Here is a 26,109-nt window from a genome sequence, read left to right as displayed (position 1 = left end):
AAGCTCACTGATTAACAGTTACCTCGTTTCTTTAATCTACATGAAAACCAAAGTAGAAAGATGCCCAATTCCCCCTGCTTCAGATCTCTCGGTTAAGCTAAGTACACTGTGAAAAACGAAGGACGCTCCCCTGAAACGTACTGCACACAAGCATCATGTTACAGCACTTGACAGAGGATTTTATGTAACTCTGATTTTCTGTCACTGCAGAGTGACAGACTTAAGTGTCTTCTCCTTTTCTTCCAAACTCTCTTTTTCTCTGCTTTTCTTTAAAACAGTGGAGACTCCAAGTTGCTGGAAGAGGCTGTCATCCCGCTGGCCAAGGCCCTGAGTACGTAGCCTGTGATACTAATATGTTTCATGTGTGTATTTTATTGGTCAGTGCCTTGTTCACAACCAGTATCAACTTCTCCAGAGTTAAATAAAAAACAAACAAACATTTATTTCCTCTTGTTGTTTACATGTCAAACTATCAAATTAAGAAGTTTGTGAAGTTTGTATATAATTCAGCTGATAAGCTCTCTCCTCCTTTTTTTGCTCCAAGTTGAAAACAATCCCAGAACGGGGAACTTGGGCGCTCTTGTGAGAATTTTTCTGGGAAGAACCAAAGAGCTGAAAATCTCAACAGAATGCCAAGAGTGAGTATGGGAACCTCAGAGGAGAGAATGAACTGGGATGACTGTGTCAGTAATGATAGACCCTGCGCATGTTCACTGTGCGGCAGTGCATTGTTTGATCACAGGCAGTCAGGGAATCCTGTTTTTTTACAGGGGAAACACTGAAGTGGTTGTAGTTTCCCATGAGAAAGCTGCTGAGGTATAACCATCAACACATGTGGCATTATTCTGCACTCACTCCATTTCCACAGAGGTTGACCCTGCCCAAGTCAGCGGGTGGGGACTCCTCATTCTCTATTAAACATCATTAGAGGTTGGAGTTATCTCGCCCCATCCACTCCCATCTATTACACATTTCGTAACAGATTTTGTCCCATAAACCAAACCTACATTTTCTGGGTCTGACATAATTGGCATGTGCAAATTGGCAATTTGTGGGACTGATTAGACATCCCCATGGTGGCGTTTAGTGGTTATGAAACGTTGTGGCTTGTACTGGATGGCTCCAATCATTTCTTGTTTTCCCCTTCATTTGTTTCTCACCAACTTTGTCCCAATCTAGTGTCTGTCACATGTGAATATATACTAACTTGTGTAGGATAATTATATTCTCCGGTGAAAGCCACATTATTCTCACAGTATTCTTAGTTGTCAAAGTGAAGGTTGCAGTTGTGAGACAGCTATTTTCTTTTTTTTTTCCATCACCACATTTTACATTTCACAGAGCGGCGCATATGATGTACTTCAAAGCCATTAGTTAAGTTCAGCAAGGTTGTTTGTGTAGCAGTGTTTTATGTAAGACGTTAAGAGAAGATGTAAAAGACACTCAAGTCATTATAAAAGAGGAAGTGTCATTGTTTTAGAGGCACAATGCGGATGCAGCATAATACTGAACCAGCTGCACATAGCCAGCCCCTGCATAGCATGTATTTCTATCCCAGTTTTATGTTTGACCTTTAACACGATGTCCTTTTTTTGGTTCTCCTCCGCAGTCAGCTGTTCATCTGGCAGGCCCACAATGCACTGTTCATGATTCGCTGCCTGCTCAAGGTGTTCATCAGGGAGATGAGTGAAGAAGAGCTGCACCTACAGTTCTCCTACCAGGAGAGGGCACCAGGCTCCTGTGGAGGTGAGCTCCATCACAGCTTCATTAGGAAAAGGAAGGTGTGCCACAGGGGAGATTGAAGTGAGGCCATAAATTTTATAAAGAAATCAGCTTCACTGGATACACTGCAACTGACTTTGAGTGCACACCTCTTGTTTTGTGCATATGTAGAGACCAGCAGCTGTGTGTGTGAGACAAAAATTCAAGTGCTTTAAGCCACTGAAGATCATTTCTGCACAAAAATCCACATCGTCTGCTGAGAAATCTTACAAGCAGCATCTTAGAAAGTGTTTGCCTCCTGGTAGACTCATAAGGTGTGAGTTATTGCAATATAGTCACAAGGGTCAAATGTGCAACACTGCCCTTCATACCTAAAGAGAGATAAAAAAATTGGCTTTTTAATTGAGCACAAATACCCCTGGCTGCTGACCTGGATCAGCTGTCTCTCCGAGACTCTTAATAAAAGTCTGAATCTGCGCCCACTGTGCACATCTTCAGCGGTTTTTAGCCTCAAACACGAGCGCTGTCTGAGCTAAGTCCTTAAATAAACACTTGGCAAATGTGTGCCTTCTTGACGGCCGTGATAAATATAAACAACCTAACACTTTTGCTCATTTAGAGAGACAATAAAAATACCATTAAAAGGAAAGCGAAAAAAAAAAAATCATCTCTATATAGACCTTGGATTAGATCTGCCATGTTGGACGGTTGCTATGTAAATATCTTCCTCTGATTTGCCTGCAGAATGACACTGAACTAATTACAGCTTGTTGAAAATGGCACAGAGATGATAATCCAGGGTGTCTGCAGGTATTACTGGAGGACAGGATATTTTCTCTTTCCTGCTGCAGACAGTAATGTTGGTTATAAAATGTTTTTGCATCCAGTTGCAGGCTGTCAGGAGACACCTATTAACTAAAAAAGGGGAGTTGCTACAACAGTGGATTGTGTTTGCAGGGGGTTCAATCCTTTGGAGTTTCAATCAGTGCATTCAGACCTGTAGCAAATACTGTCAGTACTACTAGCTACAGTAACAGGAAGCAGAATTTTATCAAAAACTCCACTTAACCGGGCACAGGTTTTGTTAATTTTATTATATCACTGGGAGTTATTGTTGTATACTGCTGAGAAGTGCTGAAAAAAATGTCTTGAAAGTCTTAAATGTTGTGAATCCTGCAGAAACCCTGTAATCCCAGTCAGCTAATTTCCATCAGTGCCATTCCTCTGTACAGTGAGCATGAAATATGGATGAAGGGAAGGATAGAAAGAGGGATTAGTGCAGTGGGAGTTACAAGGAGCAAAGGGAGACTATGATCAACAGGGAGCTGCTATATATGTCTCATATAATAACTCCCTCAACCTCTTGTGTAGAAACAGGCAGCCAGGATCTCCTGGAGGAGCTGTTGTCCAACCTCGTTCACCTGATCGTTGAAGTGCCCCTGCTGTAAGTATCTCCCATGTTTATGTACATCTATATGAGTGTGTGTTTGTGTCAGAGGACAAGGGAGAGAGAGAGAGAGAGAGAGAGAGAGAGAGAGAGAGGGGAAGGTTAATTCAAACACCCCACTGTGTCTTGCATGCACTAAAAAGGTCAGACATGCAGGATTCTGATACACTATAAAGTGACATTTTCCTCAGTTTTGGTTGTTCACACTGCCCTGACTGTCCCCTCACAGCACTTTGGTAACGTCACGGTGCTAATTGTTCAAAATCTCATGTTTGACATTATACTATCAGCACGATATTTGCATGAAAACCTCAAGTATGGTCGACTTTTGCGCAGTTTCTCAGCCTAGCCCTTGTTTTCATTCGTGTTTGTTGGTTGTTAAAGCGTGTAGGAAGTTCGTCATTGAGCAGTTAATGAAAAGCAGTTTATGTGTAACTCTCTCTCTTTGCGTGCTCCGCTTGCTCATCCGCTCCCTGATTCACTAAGCAGGGGAAGCTGAAATCCATTAGAAAACAAGGTTGGGCTCAGATGTCTACATGTTTCACTTCCAGAGAGTTCAGACTGACATGCTGGAGCCCTGAGCTGGCAATGTGATGAACAAAGGGACAAAGTTAAAAAAAAAAAAAAAGAGAGAGAGCGGATATGACTAACAGGAATAAAGAAAGAGAGAAAGTGTTGGTTGTTTTGGAAGAGGAGAAAAGGCTTGAAATGAAAGTTGGGTTAGGAGCGGTGCCAGTGAGTGGGAGAGGAGGGAACATAATGATTGAAAAATGGTATCAGCCTTTACTCCCCGTGGGCGGTGTGCACGCTAGCACACTCTGCTTTAATGAGTGAATATTTCAGTGTATTTACTTATCAATGGTGGAATTATCTCCTGCCTGCCACTCAGTCTGTCACAGAGAGACAAAGATGCAGTGTGTAAGTCTCTGCAGACAAAATCTCCCCGGCAATGTCAAAACAAGTTCACAGAAACATGACTGACAGTTGTTTTTTCCTTGACGCAGCATCTTCCACTTTTCCTCTCTTTTTCCTCGTCTGTGTTGTGTCATTCTTGACATCTTCCTCTCCCTGCCTGCTTTCTCCTTCTTCCTCTCTCCTCCTCCTCTGTTGTCTCCGGACATCAAACCCTGGCTCTTGTGTAAATGCATTCAGCAATCCAACATTATTCATTGTTCCAAGCTTCGAGACTCTACCTGTTTTTCTTCCCTCCACCACCTCGTGGCCGTCGGCCCATTTCCTCTGTACGTGCTCCTGGTTTGGACGGGAGTACGACCATTCTTTTAGTATAACTCCCCCAAATCCCCACCAGGCGTCTGTGCTTCGATTGTAAGCTTTTGAGACCTAATTGTAGGAGAAAGATGAATGTCAGAAATCTTTATATCATATTTCAAGGTAGGCAGTAGATACAGATTGTTCCTTATTGCGTTTCCTCACATACTGCTTCCCTAATTATTTATTTAGAGTGTCTGTGGTCAGAGAGAGTACCATAGATTTAGTGCAGAGCTGAAACAATTAATTAAATGAATTAGTTGTAAATTCAGTCATTTTTAAAAAAGTTTTAACACTAGTTCGAGCTTTTTTTCTTAGTCATTTATAAGGCTAACCAGAATATTTTGGGGTTTTAGACTGTTAATTGGATGAAACAAGAAATTTAAAGATGTCAGCTTAAGTTTTAGGAAATTGTGTTGAGCAATTTCCACTATTTTGTAACATTTTATACACCAAATCATTGGTCGATTCATCAGTAAAATAACCCAAATTATTACAATTTTGATGTACTCCTTTGACCAATGTTTTAAGTCATTTCCATATGTATGTGTTTTCTGTTTTGACCTTCACTGTTTGACTCAAGAAGGCTGTTTTTAGCTTCATCTGCTTAAGGGTGGAGAGTTTATTTGCACTCTCGTTCAATCCTGAGTTTAAAACGTGTTCATACGAGATTATTTTGCGCCATCACAGCTAGTTTGGAAAATAATTGTTGTCCATATGCAAGCGTGGAAACATGCATCATTTGAAAGACACTTATGTAATGTTGTCACTTTCCAGTTGGGAATCAAATTGCCTTAGTGCCCTTTTTATAAACTGGTGTCAATGTGCACAACATGGCAAGTGAGCTGCAGCATATCGCTCATGCAAATGAGCAGCATCCCAAAATATTACATCATTAAGGAGTGATGTTCTTTTTAAAGGCCTGTTGAGAGAGCAGGTGTTGCTATCATCTCGAATTAGCCTGCTGCATCTAAACATTGTCTTATTTTGAGTACATTTGTATCCGTGAAGTTGTGGTTTAAGAAACTTTAATTTATCTGCTTTAACTGTTCGTCTTTTCCTGCAGTGACATCACGTATAGCATCCTGTTTGAGGCAGTGACCACGCTGCTGGTGTTCTTCTCCTATCAGCTCTTCCACAAAGACATCCTCCGAGATGGACTGATCTACCAGCACATCATGAAGGGACGATGGTGAGAAAACACACACACACACACACACACACACACACACACATACAGACTAGTTCGGGCTCCACTGAATTCTGCCGTTTACTTCATGCACCAAACTTTGTGGCTAACTGAATCCTTATCCAAGACAACCTTAACCCCAAAACCAAGTTTGCTAAAAACAGAGGTACAAAATGTAAAACAAACACATGAAGATGGAGTAATTTTGTAAAATTTTGACTGCTGTACGAGTTACTCTCACATGCCTCTGAAACTGGGTTGTCCGCAGTCTGTTGCCGACTTTTTTTTTGAACGCAGGCCCAGATCATTTTGGATCTGCTCCAGTCCAATATTACACCGTCTGATCCAGCCTACTGTTCCTCTATCCAGACTCTGATACAGTTAGCCTCTCTCTGTGCTTCCAGTCAGTTTCATCATGTTCCAAACAATGTCTTCATGTGTTATTCAATTGATGCTAAAAGGAGGAAAAAATAGAAGCAAATCTCGTAAACCAAGACCTTTGTCTCCACTGTGACCTTGTAGTCTGCGATTCTGAGGGAAAGTGACCTCAGGAGTCAAAACGCATAAATAAGATGTGATAAGATCAATAGAATCAAATCAAAGCTACAGTTAACCTTCTGCTATTGACCTGTACTTTGAAACAGTTTGAACTCAATTTTCCATAGTTCATTGTTATCTTGAATACGGATAAATTCAGAAAAATGCTGTAACACTGAATGCATTTCAAAGTCTCGTGGTGCATTCAAGATGGACGGACAGAGGATGGAAGTAATTTTCTTTTAGGGCTCTCACAGCATAAGAGCCAAAAGAGAGCACTTTGGATTAATTGCCATGGAGCTGAAGAAAGGCTTCCAAGTAGCTGATGTTGGTAAAACAGATTAGAAGGCGATCTAAAATGGTATTACCATTAGATCTGTCGAAAAAGCAGCCATACTGGATGTTATATGTCAATGGCTTTGTGCATGGTGGTCTCATTGGGAGGGAGTTGATGTGAAGAGGAAGGAGTCTCAAAGTGACACCTGATATGGACTGATATACGACATGTGTTTTATAACAGTATGAAGGGGATTGCTGATTGATAAAGGGATAATTAAAATGGTTGTGTTCACATTCTCACTCCAGTTTTTACCTGTTAAGGTAGAAGTGATGTTTCTGTTGAGCAGGTGAGCAGCAGCTTTGAACATTCAAATCAGAGGACTGCTACAAGACCAGATAGCCTCTGGGCCTTTATTTTGAAAACGTTTCCTGCTTAGCTCGCGATCAGAAACAGGTATTTTTGGTGCATAACGATCACAGTAAATGTAGTGGGAGAAAAGAAATTTAACTGCAGCAGCCAAGAATCATGAATGTAGAATAGAAACTTATAATTAGAATATGTCAAATATATCACATTTAAAAATTATATGAACCGTCCAAGATTTGCGAAAACGTGTGTGTTAGTGTGTATCACAGTCTATTTTTGAGTGCTGTATACACACTCTCTAAATTGACATCTTCAATGTTGACAACATATTATTCCTCTTCTGAAGAAAACATGTCCGAAGGAACCCTGTTATTATCTTTTTGCAGCCTTAACCCTCGTTTTGATGAAAACGTTGAGAAAGAATTATGGTTCAGAAGCTCACCAAGTCTATATGTGGCAAACTGGACACTTATCAGTTTGCACACAAGCACAATGACACAGCACAGAACGCAGTTTTATCATCTATTGATGTAATATTAGAGCGTTTATGTCGATTAAGCTAAATTTACAGCTACCGCTCTCCTCTCTCCTCTTAGGTGTTACATCTACATTTCAGATATCTTTTGGTCTTTTCAAACCTCTTTCCATCTCTTTCCCTTTGTCTCTCTTTCCCCCAGTTTGTGTTTAACCAGTCGACTGGTGAAGACCCTCCTCTATAACTTCATCAGGCAGGAGAAATGTCCACCTCCAGCTACCCACATCTTTGAGCCGAAAGACGAGGGAGGCCTGCTTTACGGCCTGGCGTCTGGGGTGGCGAGTACGAGAACGCGCATCACACATGAACAAAAGGAAACCACCACAATACAGCAAAGGAGAAATGTATTCATTAATTCACATTTATTCTGATAACATTTTACTTTTTGGCCCCAGTGCTAACATTACTGGTGAGCAGTACAATCAAAGAGTTCCTGCTAAAAGACAGAAATAACCGAGTATTTGACAGTAAAATAGAGGGAAATCAGAACTAAATCAACCTCATATTGTGACATGTGCTCTTCTTTGTTATCCTTTTAATCATCTCGTGAGCCCTTACATTCATTTTGGATCCCCTTAAGGAGTGCGACCCTTAGGTTGGAAACCACTAACTTAGATCATATGATAAAACCTTGATTTTTCAATTATTTTTATGACTCATGTTGCGCTGTTATTGTCGTGATGTCGCTGCATCCCCCACATCAAAATTAAGCTGGTGAGTAAAAATGCTATCATAAATTCCAGGAATGAGCGACAAAAATAAGAGCCAGACAGCAAAGAATTGAGCTTCTTCCTTTTTTCTTGGAGCCAGTGAGCGATAAATATGATTAATCTGTGAAATGAAAGTGCAAGCCACGCTGACAGCCATGGCAGCGTGGATGAAAGTGATGAGTCAAAAATGAACAGAGCGAGTGTGTATTAGATTGGTAACGTGCTGCGTGTTTGTTGAATGCATGTTTGTTTGAGTGTGAGAATAGGGCTGGGTTTCCCCCGCAGATAAATGCTCTTTGTCGGCCGTTGGTGGCAGATTCCTATCAGTGAGCCATCAGCATTCACCCCAGCCTGTCTGTCTGTGGCCAGTGATCGGCCCGATGAGTTATGGTGCCCTGTCCTGTTCTGTAATCCCCTAGAGCCTGTCTGTCTGCAGCCGCCTCCCTTATACACACACGCACAGACCAACAAAGACACAAGCGCTCTTATGCTCCGAGCTCAGAAACAACACTTGTTTTCTCTCTCCGTCTCTCTGTCTCGCATGCACACAGTCAACTGGGATTGACAGAGTACACAAGCAGGCTTTAATTTGAATGTTTAAAACGGGTGTATGCACAGATGTTGCTCTGTAATAACAGTAAGTATCAGCTGAATGTCTTTTGACTTTGCAGCATGAGTAAAATGTAGTTTAAAGGGAACTCCAGTTTTACACATTAAAGGTCAGTTTACTAATCGTTGTTAGTATCTTAACGCCTGTGAAAACAGTTGTCTGATGTCTTTTGTTGCTCCGGAGGACCTGTGTGAGTCTGAGAAAATAACCTCTGTGTTACAAACTGAGCCTTAGTGAAGCAATTTTCTCACAGTGCCCCTTTAAAGGAGCACAGCAGTGGTTTTGCATGTTTTACTACAAATCTTTAGGTATCCATTGGTTTCCGTTAATTTCCTCGTGGCATGAGAATAAATTATTGACCCCTGAAACTTGCTTGAGTCGTGCAATCTCAATGTACGAGATGTCTGCGTTATCTGTGTCAAAGCTATTGTACGTTATTGTTGTGAGGTCATTTCGAACTGGTCTCAGCTTAGGTTTTTACAAAAAGTCATGACTGCCTGCAACTGTACGCAAACCACACTACAAACCTCTAAAACTCTACCTGTATTACAAAGCGGTACTTCATACAACTCCCTCCTCATGTCCTTCCTTTTTTATAGAAATCCAAGTTCTTCATATTAGTCGCATGTAAAATCACTGGTGCTCGTACGCTCGCACTCAGAGACAGCCTGGATTTTCTCCAGAACCAAACACTGGTCATTGGCAGAGCGAAGCAGTGCTTGATTACTGGCGGCATTTTAATGTCTGGGGGGGGGGGTTTGGATGTCTCGTCTTCTCTTGCTTTTACACACTCTGCTGTCTGAGTCTGAGCAAGCGTCTGCAGGGGGGATTATCACCCAAACTGGCAACTCAGAACTTTTTAACCTCCTCTCCTTTCCCCTCCTCTCCTCTCCTCTCCTCTCCCCTCCTCTCCCCTCCTCTCCTCTCCTCTCCTTTAGTAAACTCCATGCTCCTCTGCTCTCATCTACTCCTCTCTCCTACACTCTGCTCCACTGTCCTCTGTTTGACTCAAACAGACTCTTACTCTATTCTCCTCCACTCTGCATGACTCTCTCTACTCTCCTGTCCTCTCCTCTCCTTGGGTGTGTTGGGACTGGGCTTGAGATCCGGAGGGTGACCGGTTCAAGTCCAGCAGCCAGCTCTGAGCACTGCCAAGGTGCCCTTGAGCAAGGCACCAAACCCCTGACTGGGCACCTAACTGTGTGGCGACTCCATCATTCTCATCTTTCCACAATAGCTTCTTGTGTGTGTATGTGTTTGTGTGTGTGTGTGTGTGTGTGTGTGTGTGTGTGTGTGTGTGTGTGTATTTCGGGCTGGTGTGTGCATAGAAAAAATATAACCCTGGAGAAAAATTATGTAATTTCCCCCAAGGGTCTTAATAAAGTAAGTCGTCTTCTTCCTCCTTCATCCTGTTCCACTCTACATTAGGCTCCTCTCCTTTCACATGTACTTTTGTAGGTTTTCCTGTAACTTAACACTCCCTCACACACACACATACACAATACTGCTTGAGTCTTTCTTTTGCCTATATGCAGACACACATAAAAATGATTAGTGCTCAGTCCTCACACCTTATTGCTGCCATAGAGAAGCTAACAGGAACTCTCACCTGGTGGCATCCTGACAAACATTAGACACCTTGTTGTGTCTTCATGTACAGCATTAGGGTTGGGCCTCATTAGTATGTCACACTTGGGAAATGGTATCGGAGGATTCATTCAATGTTTTAGTGGTGTCTTTTTGTTGTGATGATTTGTCACAGAGCCACTCCACGTCTGTGGAATGTTCTCATGTTTTGCTGTTTATGTTAGACGGGTCTTGGATTGGGTTTGGGTAGAAGTGCTTTGAGCATATATTTGGATTTGTGTGAGATTATCAGAATAGTGTTTGTTTATTGTCTGTACAGCCTGTTTCCCCATGTGCATTTTTGGATAATGATCACAAGTTTTGGCGTACTTGTGTCTGTGTGTGTGTGTGTGTGTGTATCAGCGTGTGTATCTGCGTGCTTGGCCAAGGCATTGGCCTGAAGCCCTGATGTCATATTTCATTCACTGTTATGCAAGTAAATAAGTAAGTAGCACATTCTGTCTGTCTCTGTTCACAAGGCGTTCACGTCTCTGTCTGCACCGAAGTGTATGTTCTCATGTGTGACTATGAGAAAATATTTCCCACCTCAGCTCGCGTCTCGAGTGTCTCCACAGGCCATTGAGATGTTCACAATGGTGTTCAAGTGTATTGTGTAAGTGTAAAGCAGATGTTTGACCTATTTCTCAGACATTTAGTCTGTCTTGCTGATGTATATATTGGTGATGTATTTTTAACCATGCTGGTGACATGGCTCCACTGGTGGCAGAGTTGGTCTCCTGGTCCACACTCAAATATCTAAATAAATAGACATTAATGTCTTTGGTGATCATGATTGGTTTGCAGTTTTAATTTGCCCAATGCTTTTATTTTAGTCCTGCAAAATAGCGCCATTCACATCACCCTCAGTTGTACTCCGTTGTCAATGCTAATTAGCAACTGTTAGCGTGCTAAAGAGTGAATGTGGCAGATATCACCTGCTTAGAATCATAATGTGAGCATTGTCACAGGGCGCACGTTCACTGAGAGCACACCTGTGCCAAATTAGGCCAAATTTTCCAGGAGTGAATTTAAATTCACCTCCAGAGAAAGGTCGTGTTTGCTTATTAGAGATTTGAGCTGTTGAATATTTTTATGCAATTCCAGTTTTTTTTATTTTTAACAGTCTTCTTATTCTGAATGTCATTTTGAAATAGGACCAAATGCATTGAGCCTGTGTCTGTCATTGTAATGCTGTGTATCATAATCAGTGGCATAGAGGAGTGATCCTTTGTGTTAATGTGAATGTGCTGTGGCTTCGAGCAGCTGCATACAGGGAATTAATGCAACAGAACAATCAGAGTATGTTCCTCGCTAACTTTATTCAGACTGAAAATAAGAAGTAGTGCAGTGCTGTTCAAGGAAAGTGAAGTAATGATATTCCTCCAATCAACAGTCTAATAACAGCGGCATCATTAAGTGCCTCACTGGAGCGTGTGTGTGTCTGTGTTATGATACCCATGATGTGAATCAGGATTTGGCACGGGGTCGGGATCAGGTGAAGTAGATGTCAGGGGGCCGATGTGGATTTGGGGGAGATGGGTTTCTGACTGCGTCACAACATTTGGCACAGATTTAATTGTGTGTTGATACTTTAATTTGAAAACAGATATTGGCTGGGTGCCTGTGGTCACGTCTGATGACGGGGGTCATTACGCAAGACCAGTGGTGGGCAGCATGGCCCGAAAATAATATCACAGTATTTCAGTGCATTTCTGCAATAATGATATTCTTGACAATATGACAAAAACCAGAGTACAACTTGCCAAACAGTTGGCGATGCTATGCTGAGCCAGCGTAGTTTGTCTGCTTGGCTTAGAACTCACAATAGCTGTTGAGCTCTCCTCGAAGGATTTTTGGCCCTCCTCGAACTCAACTGGGTGCTTCTGCCTGAGGTGGTGAAATAATATTAATGTGGTTTGTTGCATATCTGATCTTTTGTTCCACACTTCACAAGTTGCTCCCCTTTTTGGAACTAACTTCTCCACTGTTTGTTGTTTTATTGTGAATGATAAGGCACAGTCTGATGTAAGACTACAGTTTGGACATCACAGCCTTGTGTCCTAAAACCAGGGCTTAGTCGAACACCGAAAGCTCATTTTCTGTCGGTGAAACTGTTTATGAGCTTGTTTTGATAGATTTTGGTAAGAACATATAGCATTCAGATATTGTGAAGAGACCTCTAGAGATCTATAGGTCATGTCCGAGATGAAAAGATCGATTTCAAAAGTTGTTTTGTGGATACAGACTCAAGTAAAGTAAGACTTGTGCGGGAAGTTGTGTGGCGTGTTTCGCAGTACGATGCCTTCACTGCCCCCGAGTCCTGAAGCCCAGATTATGATTTCAGCTTGCCAGCGTCTGTGTCCGCGTGTGACCTTCTCTTTTCCTCGCTTTCCCCTTCCCTTTCCTCCTCTTCGTGTCCTCCTCCTCTTTTTCCACTGGGCGGCTGGCCAGAGCCGGAGAAGCCTAAGCAGTGTAGCGTTATTGGGTTTATGTGGTGGGCAGGCAGACAGGCAGAGGGAACCGAGCCAGACGGATAACAAACAGCACCCACTAAGGTAAAAAAGAGCTCTGTGTGTGTGTGTGTGTGTGTGTGTGTGTGTGTGTGTGTGTGTGTGTGTGTGTGAGACACAGAGAGAGAGAGAGAGAGAGAGAGAGAGAGAGACAGAGCGAGCAGGAAATGTGGCTGCCAGACCGGGCTTTCTGACACTGTTGGGCTAGTCACTGTGGTGCCAGTGATGAGATGAACAGGGCTCCGTCACAACTTGGCCCTCTCCCTCTAGATCTTGTTTTCTCTCACACTCTCACACTCACTTCTCTCTCTGAGCAGTAGATGGAAAGAAGAGTATCATGTGTGGGGCGAGAGAGAGACAGACTGACCGGTGAAAACTGTGTCATTCGTCTCTTGGGGATTTTCTTTTTGTTGTTGATCCCCCTTTGCTCAAATAAAAACAAATTCATTCCCTCCTTGCTGAAATTGCGTTCACATTTATGCACACAGAGTCGGACTGAATGCTGGAGCCGCTCTTTACTAGCCATTAGTGAATTTAGAGGCAAACCAACATATAAAACATGGATGTTACTGAGATTTTAAACAGTCACATGTTGCTCAAATGAACCTCTTAGAGAGAAAGTATGTGGAAACTTTGTAATATATCAGTTTTTCCTTTATTCTGTCTCCTTCCTTTCACAGCAGGAGAAGACACAGGGATGTGGCCTCCCATCTTCTCCTCGACTTTATTTTTTATGTAGCAGAATGTCACTGTACATGCATCATTTCACCCCTGTAATGTTTTGAACTAAAGCCTCCTCGTTCACTCAGCTTAAATCTTTTTTTGGCTCAGCAACCAAGCAAACAGATGATGTGAGTGTGTCATAGTTGGACTGGTCAGGATGACTTACTGTCATGCTCATATCAAGGAGAGCCTGTGCAAATTCAGTCCGAGAAGTGATCCGCTCTTCCGTCCTTTGCCACTAGGTGGCAACAAATCTACTTGGCTGCTCCTCAAATTCAGTAGCTTGATCGGTGTGGGCCTGCAGCACACTCGCTCTGCCTCTCACTGCTGCTTGGTTCGTGCATTCTATGTGGCTAGACGTGCAGGAGCCAGAGACTGTCATCTGTGTACCTTGGTGCTCATGCTTCTCGTGCTTCTCGTGACGCCTGAAAGCACCAGCACTTCAGTGGCTCTGTAGGAAATTCGGCTCCCTCTCATCCCCAAACAAGAAAAACGAACCTCACTCCAGCTGGCCAGTAGTTCTAGTTTCTCTTTGTTCTGTGGCGCCGTCTATGTTGTTTCAAATTTCAGGTGCTGCAAACCATCGTGCGTGACTCCATTGTGCCCGTTTTGGTCTTGATTACATCAGTCTGACTGCACATACTCTTTTGCGTTCATTTCCCCATGAAGCGTAAATCAGTTGTAAGGGCTGCAAGTTGTGAGAATACTTCAGTGCTTTCTATAAAGAGGTTGACGTACACAAGCTGACTGCTCTTCATTATAGGATCCTGCACAGATTACCCATCTGTTGTACTGAAACTGTTGCAGTTCTCAGACCAGTCCTGAAACTCTGTACTGAAGCCTTGATAACACCGTGGGAGCTATGTTAGAGGGAATAGACGTGAAATAGTTTCATGTACTTCAACAGACTAAAGTCAATATTTTTAGAATAAGCAGGTATGAAATGACAATGTGTGAACAGTGTGACAAAGTAAAAGGGGTCACTCATATTTCCCTCAGGAGTTGAGACCAAAAACAGAGCTAAAAGAGAGAAACCCGACTCCAAACAAATGCTAATGTTGCTCTGTAAATAGAGTTCGCCATATAAACCTCAGAGGTGATGATATGTCAATGTTGTTTTTGCACCAATAAGATTTTCTCTGCGTTACATTTGCAAGTGTCCTTATTTCTCTTCTATTCCTGTTTCCAGGTGGGCTGTGGAGTGTCTTCACACTGGGTGGAGCTGGCAGCAAAGCCGGGATAGACCAGGAACACAACCCCTTACCTTTGTCCAATCAGAGCCTTCTCTTACTGCTGGTCCTAGCCAATCTGACAGATGGACCTGACTGGCCCAACCCCTCCCGCCAGGCTATTACTTGTTTCAGAAACACACAAGGTAACACTTTTGTTTATTTTAATCAAATTGTACACAGTTGAGGGCTGTTCTACGACATGTACCAGAGGGCAGTGAAGCCATGAAATATGATAATGTTTACCTCTGCCCATGTAGACACGTCGTCGATGTCCGCGGAGCAACCTCACACTTTCCAGATCAATTTCAACAGTCTGTACACAGCGCTGTGTGAGCAGCAGCGCTCAGACCAGGCCACGCTACTGCTGTACACCCTCCTTCATCAGAACGCCAACATGAGGACGTATATGCTCTCCAGAACCGACATGGACAATCTGGTGGGTAGGCTAGCACTGAGTGTGCTACGCCAATGGATTCATTATTCCTGCCTTAATCTGACATTTTGTGTGTGTGTGGTTAATTGACAAGGCAAAAGCAAAGAACACTGTTAAGAATGAATCAAAGTGTGATTGGGTAATCCTCAACAAAACACATTATACAGCCCTTCCTTGCACACATGGGTATGGCCATGAAATCCTTTCATCTAGGACCAATGCTATGGCTCAGTAAACAGCGAGGATGTATGCAGTGGCAGCTGGTGCTATTCTGTCCATGTGGGACAGTGCCAGTTATTCTTTATAGTCGAATGAATGTACAGAGGCATTTAGTGAATGAAAATTAGTCTTTAGCTCAGCATGTCAGATGGTATCACACATGAGTATGGTAGACAGGCACATATGAGGCTCTTTCACACAGTGTAGCACAGAATAATGTTCTTTATTCAATAAATAAAATAAACTTTTTTGTATAAGAGTGGTAGCAGGCGGTAAAGTCTGCACCAGGTTTAAAAAGAAGCCAAACATGTGCAGGAAATGATTTTTCTGAAACAGCAGGTCGGGTTTAATTCTTTGTATCTGATATCATTTGACATTTCTGTGTTATTCCCTATTTATAGCTGCAATATCATGAGCAGATCTATACGGCGCTTATTATGTAGGGGCTTACTAATGAGTCTAGCCACTTTTTCTGCTGAACAATAAAGCACCGCTGCACGACAGGGTAATGAGCTAACACTGCGACTGTGTGTGTTCATTACTCACCCTGCGAGCTACTAGCTTTCACTCCGACAGTATGATTCAGAGAATTAAATCTTTTGCACATTGTTGTCGTTAGCTGATCATTTTTACCATCTGTTCCTGTTCTGTATACTTCTGAATGTAACCTCTCCTCCCCCAGCAGCCATAATTATGTAAAATGTTGTCTTCCCAAAGAGCATCTCCAGTGCTGCTTTTCCTGTTTTGTTATTTCTTTTTAGTTGATGCTGTTTTCACCACAGGTGGAAACACTATGTGATAGAGCTTTATGTAGCTCAAGCAATAATATTATTTGGTTTGTTGATAGATTACGCACCTCCATCCACAAAACCTCCACAGCTTTGCAGGGCTGCAGTAAGGCCCAGCCTCCTGAAAGAAGAGCAACACCCCAACAGACTAAGAGTTGGTGTACATGTCTAGCACAGAAATGGCTAATTTTATCCAGTGAGAAATGCATGCACTGCAGTGGTGGAGCCACTCAGAGTCGGAAATCTTGCAGCAAGGATTTAATGAATGTCACTTCTGTGACAACACGCACATGCTCAGCCTCTTCCTCCCTCTCTTCCTCTCAGGTCTTGCCCATCCTCGAGATCCTTTACCACGTGGAGGACAGAAATTCTCATCATGTCTACATGGCCCTCATTATCCTGCTCATCCTTACAGAGGACGATGCCTTCAATCGCTCCATCCACGAGGTGGTGGGTAGACAGTTTAATACACGTTGTTCACATTTCAGGTGTCGCCACTGCAAGCTTCACCTGTGTTGGCTCCGATAGTCATTCCTGATGTTTCCAGCAGGCTCATTTCTGCGTCTCTCCCTCTCGCAGGTATTGAAGAACATCTCATGGTACACAGAGAGGTCATTGACAGAGATCTCTCTTGGCAGTTTGCTCATCCTGGTGGTCATACGCACCATCCAGTTCAACATGACCCGGACAAGGGTAATTTTGTGCGCTTGCAAAGCAAACAGCCCTGCATTCAGAAATCCATCCATTGTAGACACTTTTATATACCTAGATAGAGAAAGATTGAAATAACGGAGTGCTTTGCAGGTTTGCAGTAACATCGAGTAAAGTGTGTATATTTGTGTGCGCACTCTCCCTAGGATAAGTATCTGCACACCAACTGTCTGGCTGCACTTGCCAACATGTCAGCCCAGTTTCGCTGTCTCCACCAGTATGCTGCCCAACGCATCATCAGGTGAGTACATGCTGTAGGTGTACAAATGACATAACAGACAGAACAGACCAGAGGATATAATCCATCCGGCCCTTTTCCATTTCCAGCCTATTTCAGCTCTAAATTCATTCTTTGGAAGAATACTAAAAGTGGTTTGAAGAAAAAGTTAAGTTTTCAAATACTGTGTCAAAATGAACTAGTCTATTTTTATTGTGTACTTTTCCTGTTTGACAATGAATATTTGCTCTGTAGTGGTTTAAATTAGAATCTGAATCTTGACCTTTATATTTTTTGACATCCTTGTCAATGGTGGAATTAATTAAAATCCCCGGCATACATGATTAAACATTATTAATGGATAAAATGTCCAGAGAAGATCGTGTGTTTTCGGCAGATTGACTGAATTAAATACCCACAAATCAAAATACTTTATCACAGTGATGCAAAATGCATTAAAAAAAATGATTTTTGAAGTTTTCCAATATTAGTCTAATATACCAAGGGGTGATTAAATACAATATACAGTCGCTGGGATGGCAGAATCTCATCTATTGTCCACTCCAAGCAGCTCTAAACTGTGCTTCCTCTCTGTCTGACGGTTGAAAGTGTGAGTTCCAGGGAGGGAAAGTGGGTGCTAAAACATGTAAATCAGATAATAAAGTAGAAAAGGGTGGCACACCATCAAAACAGTAAATGTGTGTCAGCCAGAAGCTTTCCTCATAGCATGAATTTGCATATAGTCTGCCGAAACTAGAGCGAGTACAGAGGAGGTGGTGTCCTTTCTGATATTTTTGTGGTTTCATGTCCATGTTAATTTCACACTTAGCTGGTGTGTGTTTCAACTTCATCGGCTACTGTCTGAAGGAAGCGGCAGTCCTCGACACAGTCTTCATCTGTGTGAGGCAAGCGAGGACGCCAAAAGAGAGACAAGGGTGGAAATTCTAATTCACTCACAAGCACACTCAGTCATTTTAATGATTCATATTGAATCGGCACAAAACATTTATCGTTATAGTAACTTGGCAGTGGCCGCAGCGGAACAGACTAAGAAATGAAATATTTAGAGAGTGGTGTGTCTGTGTAGAGGAGGAGAACATTATGTAACATGAAGGAACTGAGGGAAAGGGTTTTGGCCCACGAGCAGACGGAAGACTTGAGAGGACAAAGTCCAAAACACTCATGCACACACACACACGCACACACATCATGTCATTCATGTGTGTTTGTGGACAGGAAGGAATGTTTCCTTCCCTGAAGACGTGCACACATTCATGCTCACTCAAGGATCCTCTTATCTCCTGCCTGTGTCTCTCTCCATATCTGTGACTCTCTGCTGTTTTGAGTCAGAGAGGAACACTGTCTGTGAATGTGTGCATGTCTGTCCTGTAGTGATGTAGAGCAACTGACTCCATGTCTGATGATAATGATAATGATGATGACTATGATGGCTGGGGCTGGGCTAAACTAGCTGGCTGGCTGGCTAGATAAAGGGAATTTCCTGCTAGGATTTTCCAAACGTCTGCCAGGCAGAGCTGAACTCTGCTCCTTAATTGACTCTTAGAGAGAATCACACTTGGTGCTGTTTACTTACAGGCAGCAGTGGGTTGAAGTGCCTCCACCACCACCGCCACCACCACCCGCATCTTTCCTTATTTCCTATTCACCCTCTCTCCATCAATATTCCCTTTGTGCTGCATTGTTCTTCCTCACCTCTGTCCTCCATATCCTCTGTCAACATACCATTCATTCACTGATGACTCTAATGTGTGCAGATACAGATACAGTTTAGTTCACAGTAGAGTTGGGACTCACAATACTATCATATCTTACCCACAATAACAATTTTATCACAATACAGCGACTCTGCGATACATTGCAAGACAATCGTCTACGAAACATCACAATGTCTTTGTAACTGAAGAAGAAATATTCATTGCAATGTGGTGTCATTTCCACAGAATCTAACAACTGAGATGAAACAATGTACAAAAAAGTGGACTGAGTCGAAGCTCAGTTCCTCTTTAACACACACACACTTAATGGAACTTGTTCGTGTTGTAAGTCAAATCCATTTAGAGCGCCTGCATGTTTTAATAAAAATATCAATAATGTATTGGAAGAGGAAGTAACACCTTATATTCCCCTATCAATATTTTGTTCTGCCCATAGTTCACAGTCTGGCTGCCACTAACAATTATTTTCAATATCGATTTATCCACCAGTAACTCTCTCAGTGAACCGATCAATTGTTTGAAGTAAAAAATGGCAGCAAAAAAAAAAACATTAAATATCCAGAGCCTGCTGTGATTGTTTCATCTGACCAACAGAAATATACAGAAGAAATGATTCACAATTGAGAAGCTGGAACCAGAGAATTGAAAATTACTAGAATGTCTAATTAGATGTCAAAATAGTGGCGTCCAGTAATTTGATCATTTTAGCTCAAGTTCACAGTTAACTTACTTTGATATCCTTTTTTAAATGTGGCATAAAATAAAAGTGGTCAGACAAAATATTACCAAAGTTTTTATGCTTGCATGAGGTGTAAAGGTTTTGTCATTTGGACAAAAAGCATAAAATGTAAATGCTTTTTTTTCACATTGAAGAGAAGATGTGGCAAAGACTGAAACAGACTGTGTGTACCTGCTTTTGTGTGCCATAGCAACTGATAAACACAACAAAATACGTGTGGAAATGATTAATCTTCAGAACAAAATACCGTTTGTGATGGTCAGCAGTAATGAAACACCGTGATGTGTCAGAGTTACTGTTCCTCAATTAATTATGTAATCTTAATCCCCTTTTGAGCAGCAGTTCAACGGAAACATGCGAACACTCACGCAAGCCACAAAATGAATCCGTAACATGAAAGTTATCTCATCCATGCAAATGTCCAAACGCAGAACTCAAAGAACAGCTCACAACCACGCACTGAATCCTTTGAACTGGTCCAGACAGACCACCTTTACATCTTCAATGTGTCGGGGTGGACCACATCTGTCATTGCTTCAGCCTCATGACTGATTTTGGGATCAGGCCAGCAGTATGGAAATCCTTCTGTGTCACTGTTTCCTGTGCCGTGTCTGTCACTGCCTCGGCATAAACAGGGGACGTGACAGAGCAGCTAGTCACAGTGCTTCCTTGTGGGCAAACTACCCAGGTGGTCGGTGGGCTCTCATTTGAAATAGGAAAGCTGACTAGATAGAACAACAAGTCCTATTAAGTAGTCCTGGCTAATATGGCCTTTGACATTAGGCCTGTAGATAACAAGTAGACCTCCTCAGAGCTGCTCAGATATCTCCATTCAGCTATCATTTGGCCAATTAGCCCGGATAACGAATGCTGAGAGATTCTGTGTGTGTGTCTTATCCAGTGCTGACAGATGGACAGGTGTAGCTCTGAGGGGCTTATCTGAGCTCTGTTCATGCATCTGACTTTCTTCAGCCCTTTGCTGTCATTGAATTTAATTTATTCTACAATTTCTTTCCTTGATTGGCACACAAATGAAATATTCAGCACCCTTGGGCGTTCAGAAAGACTATTAAAAAGTTATAATTAAACAGAAGGTCACTAATAATTATAATAATAAACACCGCGATGAATAAGAAATAAGACTCCGTAATTGATTAGGTAAGATGTAATACAGAGCTGAAGAGAAAAAGATAACACTTAAAAGAGAGTTAAAAGCAACTCCAAGTGACAGCGAGGGTTTCTTTGCACACTCGAAGCTGAAGAGCCGTTCTTTTAAAAAAAAGTGTTTTCTTCCAAGTCTCTTGCGTGACCACATATGTCAACACTGAACCATTAATAGTCTTTGTGTGTGTGCGTGCATGTGTGTGCGTGCATGTGTATTGACCCACCCCACTGCAACCCAAGGTCGCCCAAGCATACTCGAGGACTCCTGATGTATGTCTGTGTCTATCCATCACATGCAATCATACAATCCCATCCAGACAACCGTACACACTCAAACACGTACAATAAGGTGAAGTCAAGTCATGTGACCAGCGGGTCGAGTGGCAGACCGTGACCCGCAATGGGAATAAACGCACACTGTAATGTACAAATACTGGAGGTTTTCATAAAGCAACCAAGGCTGTGACCTGTTCAGGAAAAGAAAAAAAAAGCAGGTTAGAGAAACGTAATCATGTTTAGTATTTTGACACGTCATTTCTAAATCCTTCTCCTGCCAATTTCGTGATTATTGTATTATTCCAAGACAAATTATTTTCCATTTTTTTAAAGGCCTCATTTAGAAAGAAAAACAGGCCGGTCTCTAATAATAATCCGTCTTAAATAAAGACCTCTCTTTTCTGTTTAGCTAAGTAAAATCCACTGTTTGAGCATTTACAGCACATTAACGCTGGTCAACATGTGCAGGAAGATGTGTGTGTATTTGGGTTCCTTGTAGAAGTGTATCGCTCATCTGTCTCTGCTGCTCTCACTCCTTTTCCCCTCTCTGTGTTTCTCCTGCAGTTTATTTGCTTTGCTTTCCAAAAAGCACAACAAGGTTTTGGAGCAGGCAACACAGTCTCTGAGAGGCAGACAGGGAGACAACACAGCCCTGCCCGACTATGTGAGTAAATCACACTCTCCCTCTCTCGCTGTCTGCACACAGTTTATTAGGAGCTGCCAAATTATTTCTACTTGGATAAGGTACAGAAGTTGACAAAGACGTTTTGTGAGTGTGAGGTTACAGGAATTTGCGCTTGAAGTACCACCCCGATTCCAAAGAAGTCAGCACGCTGAGTAAAATGTAAATAAAAACAGAAAGCAATCATTTGCGAACCAACTATGTTTACTGACTGGTTTTACAAAGTGCTCCAGAGCCCATGCAGCAATCTTCTTTATCCAATCATGTGTTCACAAAGTGGTGAACCTCGCTCCATCCTCGCATGTGAGCGACTGAGCCTTTCCAGGATGCCCCTTTCATACCCAATCATGATGCTATCACCTGTTACCAGTCAACCTGTTTACCTGTGGAATGATCCAAACAGGTGTTTTTGGAGCGTTCCACATCTTTCCCAGTCTTTAGCTGCTCCTGTCCCAACTGGTTTGAAACGTGTTGCTGCATCAAATTCAGAATGAGCAGATATTTACAATCAATGAAGCTGATGAGGTAAAATATTACATACACCGAAGGTTACATGGACCGATCCAGGCTAGCTGTTTCCCCCTGTTTCCAGTCTGTATGCTAAGCTATGCTAAGCAGCTGCTGGCTGAAGCTTCTGATCTTCTCATCTAAAGTAACCATAACTATTTTACCCCAACGTTTTATAATGGTTTGAAAATCAGCAATCATCATACCTTTTTAAATTCAAAACTGCAACCATCAAAATACTTTGTACTTTTATTGAATTCATCACTCAAGTGAATAATTTATCATCTAAATTATAATCAAAACATTTATAGTTCATCAGCCAATGTATTTATCAGCTGCTGTCAGCGTTATTTGATATTGCTGTAATAAATAAGAAAAGATATGTCACCACATGCTGTCACACTTGAGTTGATCTGCAGTGTAGCATCTCCATCACGCATTTTGAAATGTTTTTTGATGTCTCTCTTCGTCTGCTGTAAAAGTCTGAGACAACTCCACGCTTTACTTTTCGCACCAGTTATGTCGACCAGTTTAGGTACTCACTGGGATTCATTTAAGGATGTGGTGCACAGTTTCACGCTGTTTCTGCCTTTTCTGCCGTTGGAAAGCATCACATTTAAGGCCCGTTGCTGCAGGCCTGCTGTCGAGTTGCTCTGTCTGCTCCAATCCTTTGTCTTCCTCTCATTACTTTTGCAGCCCACGTCCCACACATTTAATTTGTTCTGAAATGGAGCCTCCACTTGTAGAATAACATCTGATGAAAGTGTTGAGCGTCTCGAAAATTGAATATTAAAATCATTCACAGTGGCACCAAAGTAATATTGAAAATTCTCTGAGACATCAGCGTTAATCTGAAATTGAAATCTAAACAGCACCATAGCAGTAACTTACTGGCGGAGCTTATAATTAATCATGATTTTGTCCCAATGCAGTCAAGTATCTATGGAGATTACTAGTAGCCGTACCTGACCAATGAGTGCTGAGTATTGACTGTATGATTGTCTGTGTTTGTGTTGAGACACCTCTGCCTTCAGGTTTGTCTGTATGCTGTCCATCTCAGTCTGGCTGTCTCATTAGATTTGCGTGATCCTAGATAAGTGTGTGTGTGCGTGCGTGGGTAAACATACTGTATTTGTGTGTGTGCGTGTGTTTGGGGGTTGGAGATGCATTCGGAGGTCCCCACAGATGCCCTTAGGTAATGGGGAAACGTGAGAGTATTTCAGTGGTCCTTCAGCCGTGTAGCGACTGTCTGATGAGGGCCCTTATAAGCAGACATCAATGCACACATATAAACACACACACACAAAAAAAAAAACAGTTACTGTAAAATGCTGCTATCCGGCTTTATTTTGATGCTTCCTTCCTTCAGGGCTCAATTTAATGCCCTGTTTTATTTACACATGTGCATAAATGCCCACTGTACATGACTGAAAATGGAAAAGAAAACATAGAGAGACATTACTTTGCCACGATTAAGTCTTCTGTGTCAAACATAGAAGTCCAGCCAGCTGCTCTTCATGGAGAGCACACTCACAGTGAATACAGTAATAATGACAACAATAAGACGAATTCACGCACACACACTGAGAGGTCAAAGTGCGAGGTCTGCTACACAACAGCACTCGCTTCTGGTAAAGTTTCAGTGTGTTGCTCAAGGGCACACGGCAGTTTTCCGGGATGATTATTTCATGGGAATTTTAAGAGTTGTTTGTTTTGTGTTTTTTTCCTAGACTGCTGTCTGACATCCAGTCTGGGTCATAGTCTTTTAAGACGGAGCTTGTCAACTTTTCTGATACTGCTCTTATCCTTGAGCTTAGACTATACTGACTCAATGTGACATTGGTTCCCATGTCCACAAGCGTTCTCGTGGCTGCTGAAGTCAACTTTATTAACATCTCTTGATTAAAAGGAACATGTTGTATTGTTTTGCTTCTGAGCATGTGCACACATACGCCCACTCACTCGGAGATATGAACTGTGTTCTTGGACAGTAGTGTACTTCCATGTGAGCTCACAGTACAATGCACAATCTGATTTTCCCAAGAATTTGGTTGGTCCTAGTCAGTACTGTTTTTGAGTGGTAAAGCCTGGAAGGTCCTTGTTCGGGGGGGTTGGGGGGGCTTCCGCCTTGGCCTTGATTCTTGCTGTAAATCATTTGTTGTCTTTTGTTAATCATCACTGCTTGTGCTCAGGCTATGTGTAATCGCCCTCCGTTTTTTTATTGTTAGCCATGCCAGTGGAGCGCAGTGTTGGTCTGTTGATTGGTCCAGCACTTGAGAAATATCTCAACAGCTATTGGCTGGATAACCATTTAATTTTGTACAGACATTCATGGCGCTGAGAGAATGATTCCTATGACTCTGGAGATAATTTTTCCTCTAGTGTCGCCACAAGGTTGACCTTTGTGGTGAAAATTGAAATGTCTAGAGAGCTGTTGAAGTGAAAGATTGCCATGAATTCTGGTACATATCAACTGTGATATGTGGTAAATATTTTACTTTGTCATTTAAGAGCAAATACCTTCTGAACTAATGGCGTTCCCATCAACTTCTGCTCTGCTGTTTTAGTGCTAGTGGGCAAATGTTAGTATGCTAACGTGCTAAATTATGATGGAGAACCTCACAACATCACGTTAGACTCATGTTGCTTGTTTGGATGCTAAAGTTAGCATTTAGCTCAAAGTGCTGCTGTCCTTAAGTAAGAATTGCCTCACAGAGCTGCTGGTTTAGCTGCAGTCTCTGAGTCCTGTTTTTTAATTGAAGTATGGCATCAACAGAGGGTTTCAAATGTGGACCTGATCAGTAAGTCAGTTTAAACAGCAAATACAAAAATAAGCTTATTGAGCTAAAGTTAATGGTTGCACACATTATCGAGAAGCTAAACATCAGCTGACCAGCCCTGTATCTCCACTCTCTGGTGCAAATATGAATCTTAAACAGAAATCTATCTTATCTAACCAGTTATAATAACCTCTGAAACAAGGAGTGCTGTCTCATCGACTCCTTTGTTTTCTCCATCTCTGATCCCCCTCTCCTCCTCCTCCAGTCGTAGCGTAATTGAAAACAGCCTGCTCTGGTGTTATTCACAACAAACCCTCGTCTTTACTTGGGAAGGCAGGAAGTTTAGGGAACTATAGGTTCCCGAAAGATACAGAGGACATGAGGAGTAGACAAGAACAATAGAAAGAGGAGAAACAAGCAGGAGGAGTGGAGAGGCGATGGGGAGGGGGGTTTGGAGAGAGGGTGGGTTTGTGATGGGCATCTGGAAACAATGTAATTTGGCTGAGTCTGGCTCTGGAGAGAGAACTAATGTTTGTTTAATGTGGGATTGTCCTGGACATGTAATTGCTCTCTTTACGAGGGAGAGACTGAGAGGAGGATATGAAAAACCATCGTCAAATGCTCTAAGCTGTGGGTTAAAGCTGGGTGCATTCTGCTTATGTGTTAATGTCTCCCTCTCTCCCTCTTGATGTCTGCCTCTTGGTCTCTGTCTCTGTCTCATATATATATTTATATTTATATATGTATACCCCCACCCCCCTCGCTCCTCTTATGTGTTTGTGCTGCTGCGTCTGGTTAGTGTCAGGGAAGAAAGAGTGAAGGGTTAGGGCCCCTTGAGCCCCCGGGGGACAGCCAGAGGCTCCCAATCCAAGCAGGGCAGCTCTCAGGGGGCCCCACAGTTGCTCTCTGCAGCCTCTGCACCTCTGATTGCAGATGTTTTTTCTTGGCCTTTGAGATATGTGCAGTGACATGCAGCATGTGCTTGTACACACAAACAAACATAAAAAGCAGGATGTATGTGCTGTGTTGCACTGCATTGCGTTGCGTTGCGTTGCGTTGAGTGCCACTGTTTATGCTCCCAGCCAGTGGTAGTGGTAATGT

The 26,109-nt window shown here is 42.4% G+C and overlaps 1 protein-coding gene across 1 annotated transcript in view; it reads left to right on the top strand.

Annotated features, from left to right (window-relative positions):
• dym (dymeclin) overlaps nt 1–26,109 on the top strand; it is a 50,557-nt gene that overhangs the window by 3,085 nt on the left and 21,363 nt on the right. Inside the window, exons 3-14 of the mRNA XM_076758401.1 lie at nt 279–331; nt 545–638; nt 1,610–1,746; nt 3,094–3,166; nt 5,505–5,630; nt 7,488–7,627; nt 14,714–14,899; nt 15,014–15,192; nt 16,521–16,646; nt 16,776–16,889; nt 17,054–17,148; nt 21,604–21,703. Coding sequence (XP_076614516.1) covers nt 279–331; nt 545–638; nt 1,610–1,746; nt 3,094–3,166; nt 5,505–5,630; nt 7,488–7,627; nt 14,714–14,899; nt 15,014–15,192; nt 16,521–16,646; nt 16,776–16,889; nt 17,054–17,148; nt 21,604–21,703 — 1,423 coding nt within the window. The remainder of the gene's footprint in view (nt 1–278; nt 332–544; nt 639–1,609; nt 1,747–3,093; nt 3,167–5,504; nt 5,631–7,487; nt 7,628–14,713; nt 14,900–15,013; nt 15,193–16,520; nt 16,647–16,775; nt 16,890–17,053; nt 17,149–21,603; nt 21,704–26,109) is intronic.

This window comes from Chaetodon auriga, chromosome 19 (genome assembly GCF_051107435.1).
Source record: "Chaetodon auriga isolate fChaAug3 chromosome 19, fChaAug3.hap1, whole genome shotgun sequence".
In the NCBI taxonomy this organism is placed as follows: domain Eukaryota; kingdom Metazoa; phylum Chordata; class Actinopteri; order Chaetodontiformes; family Chaetodontidae; genus Chaetodon; species Chaetodon auriga.
This window is presented reverse-complemented; position numbering and strand designations above follow the sequence as displayed.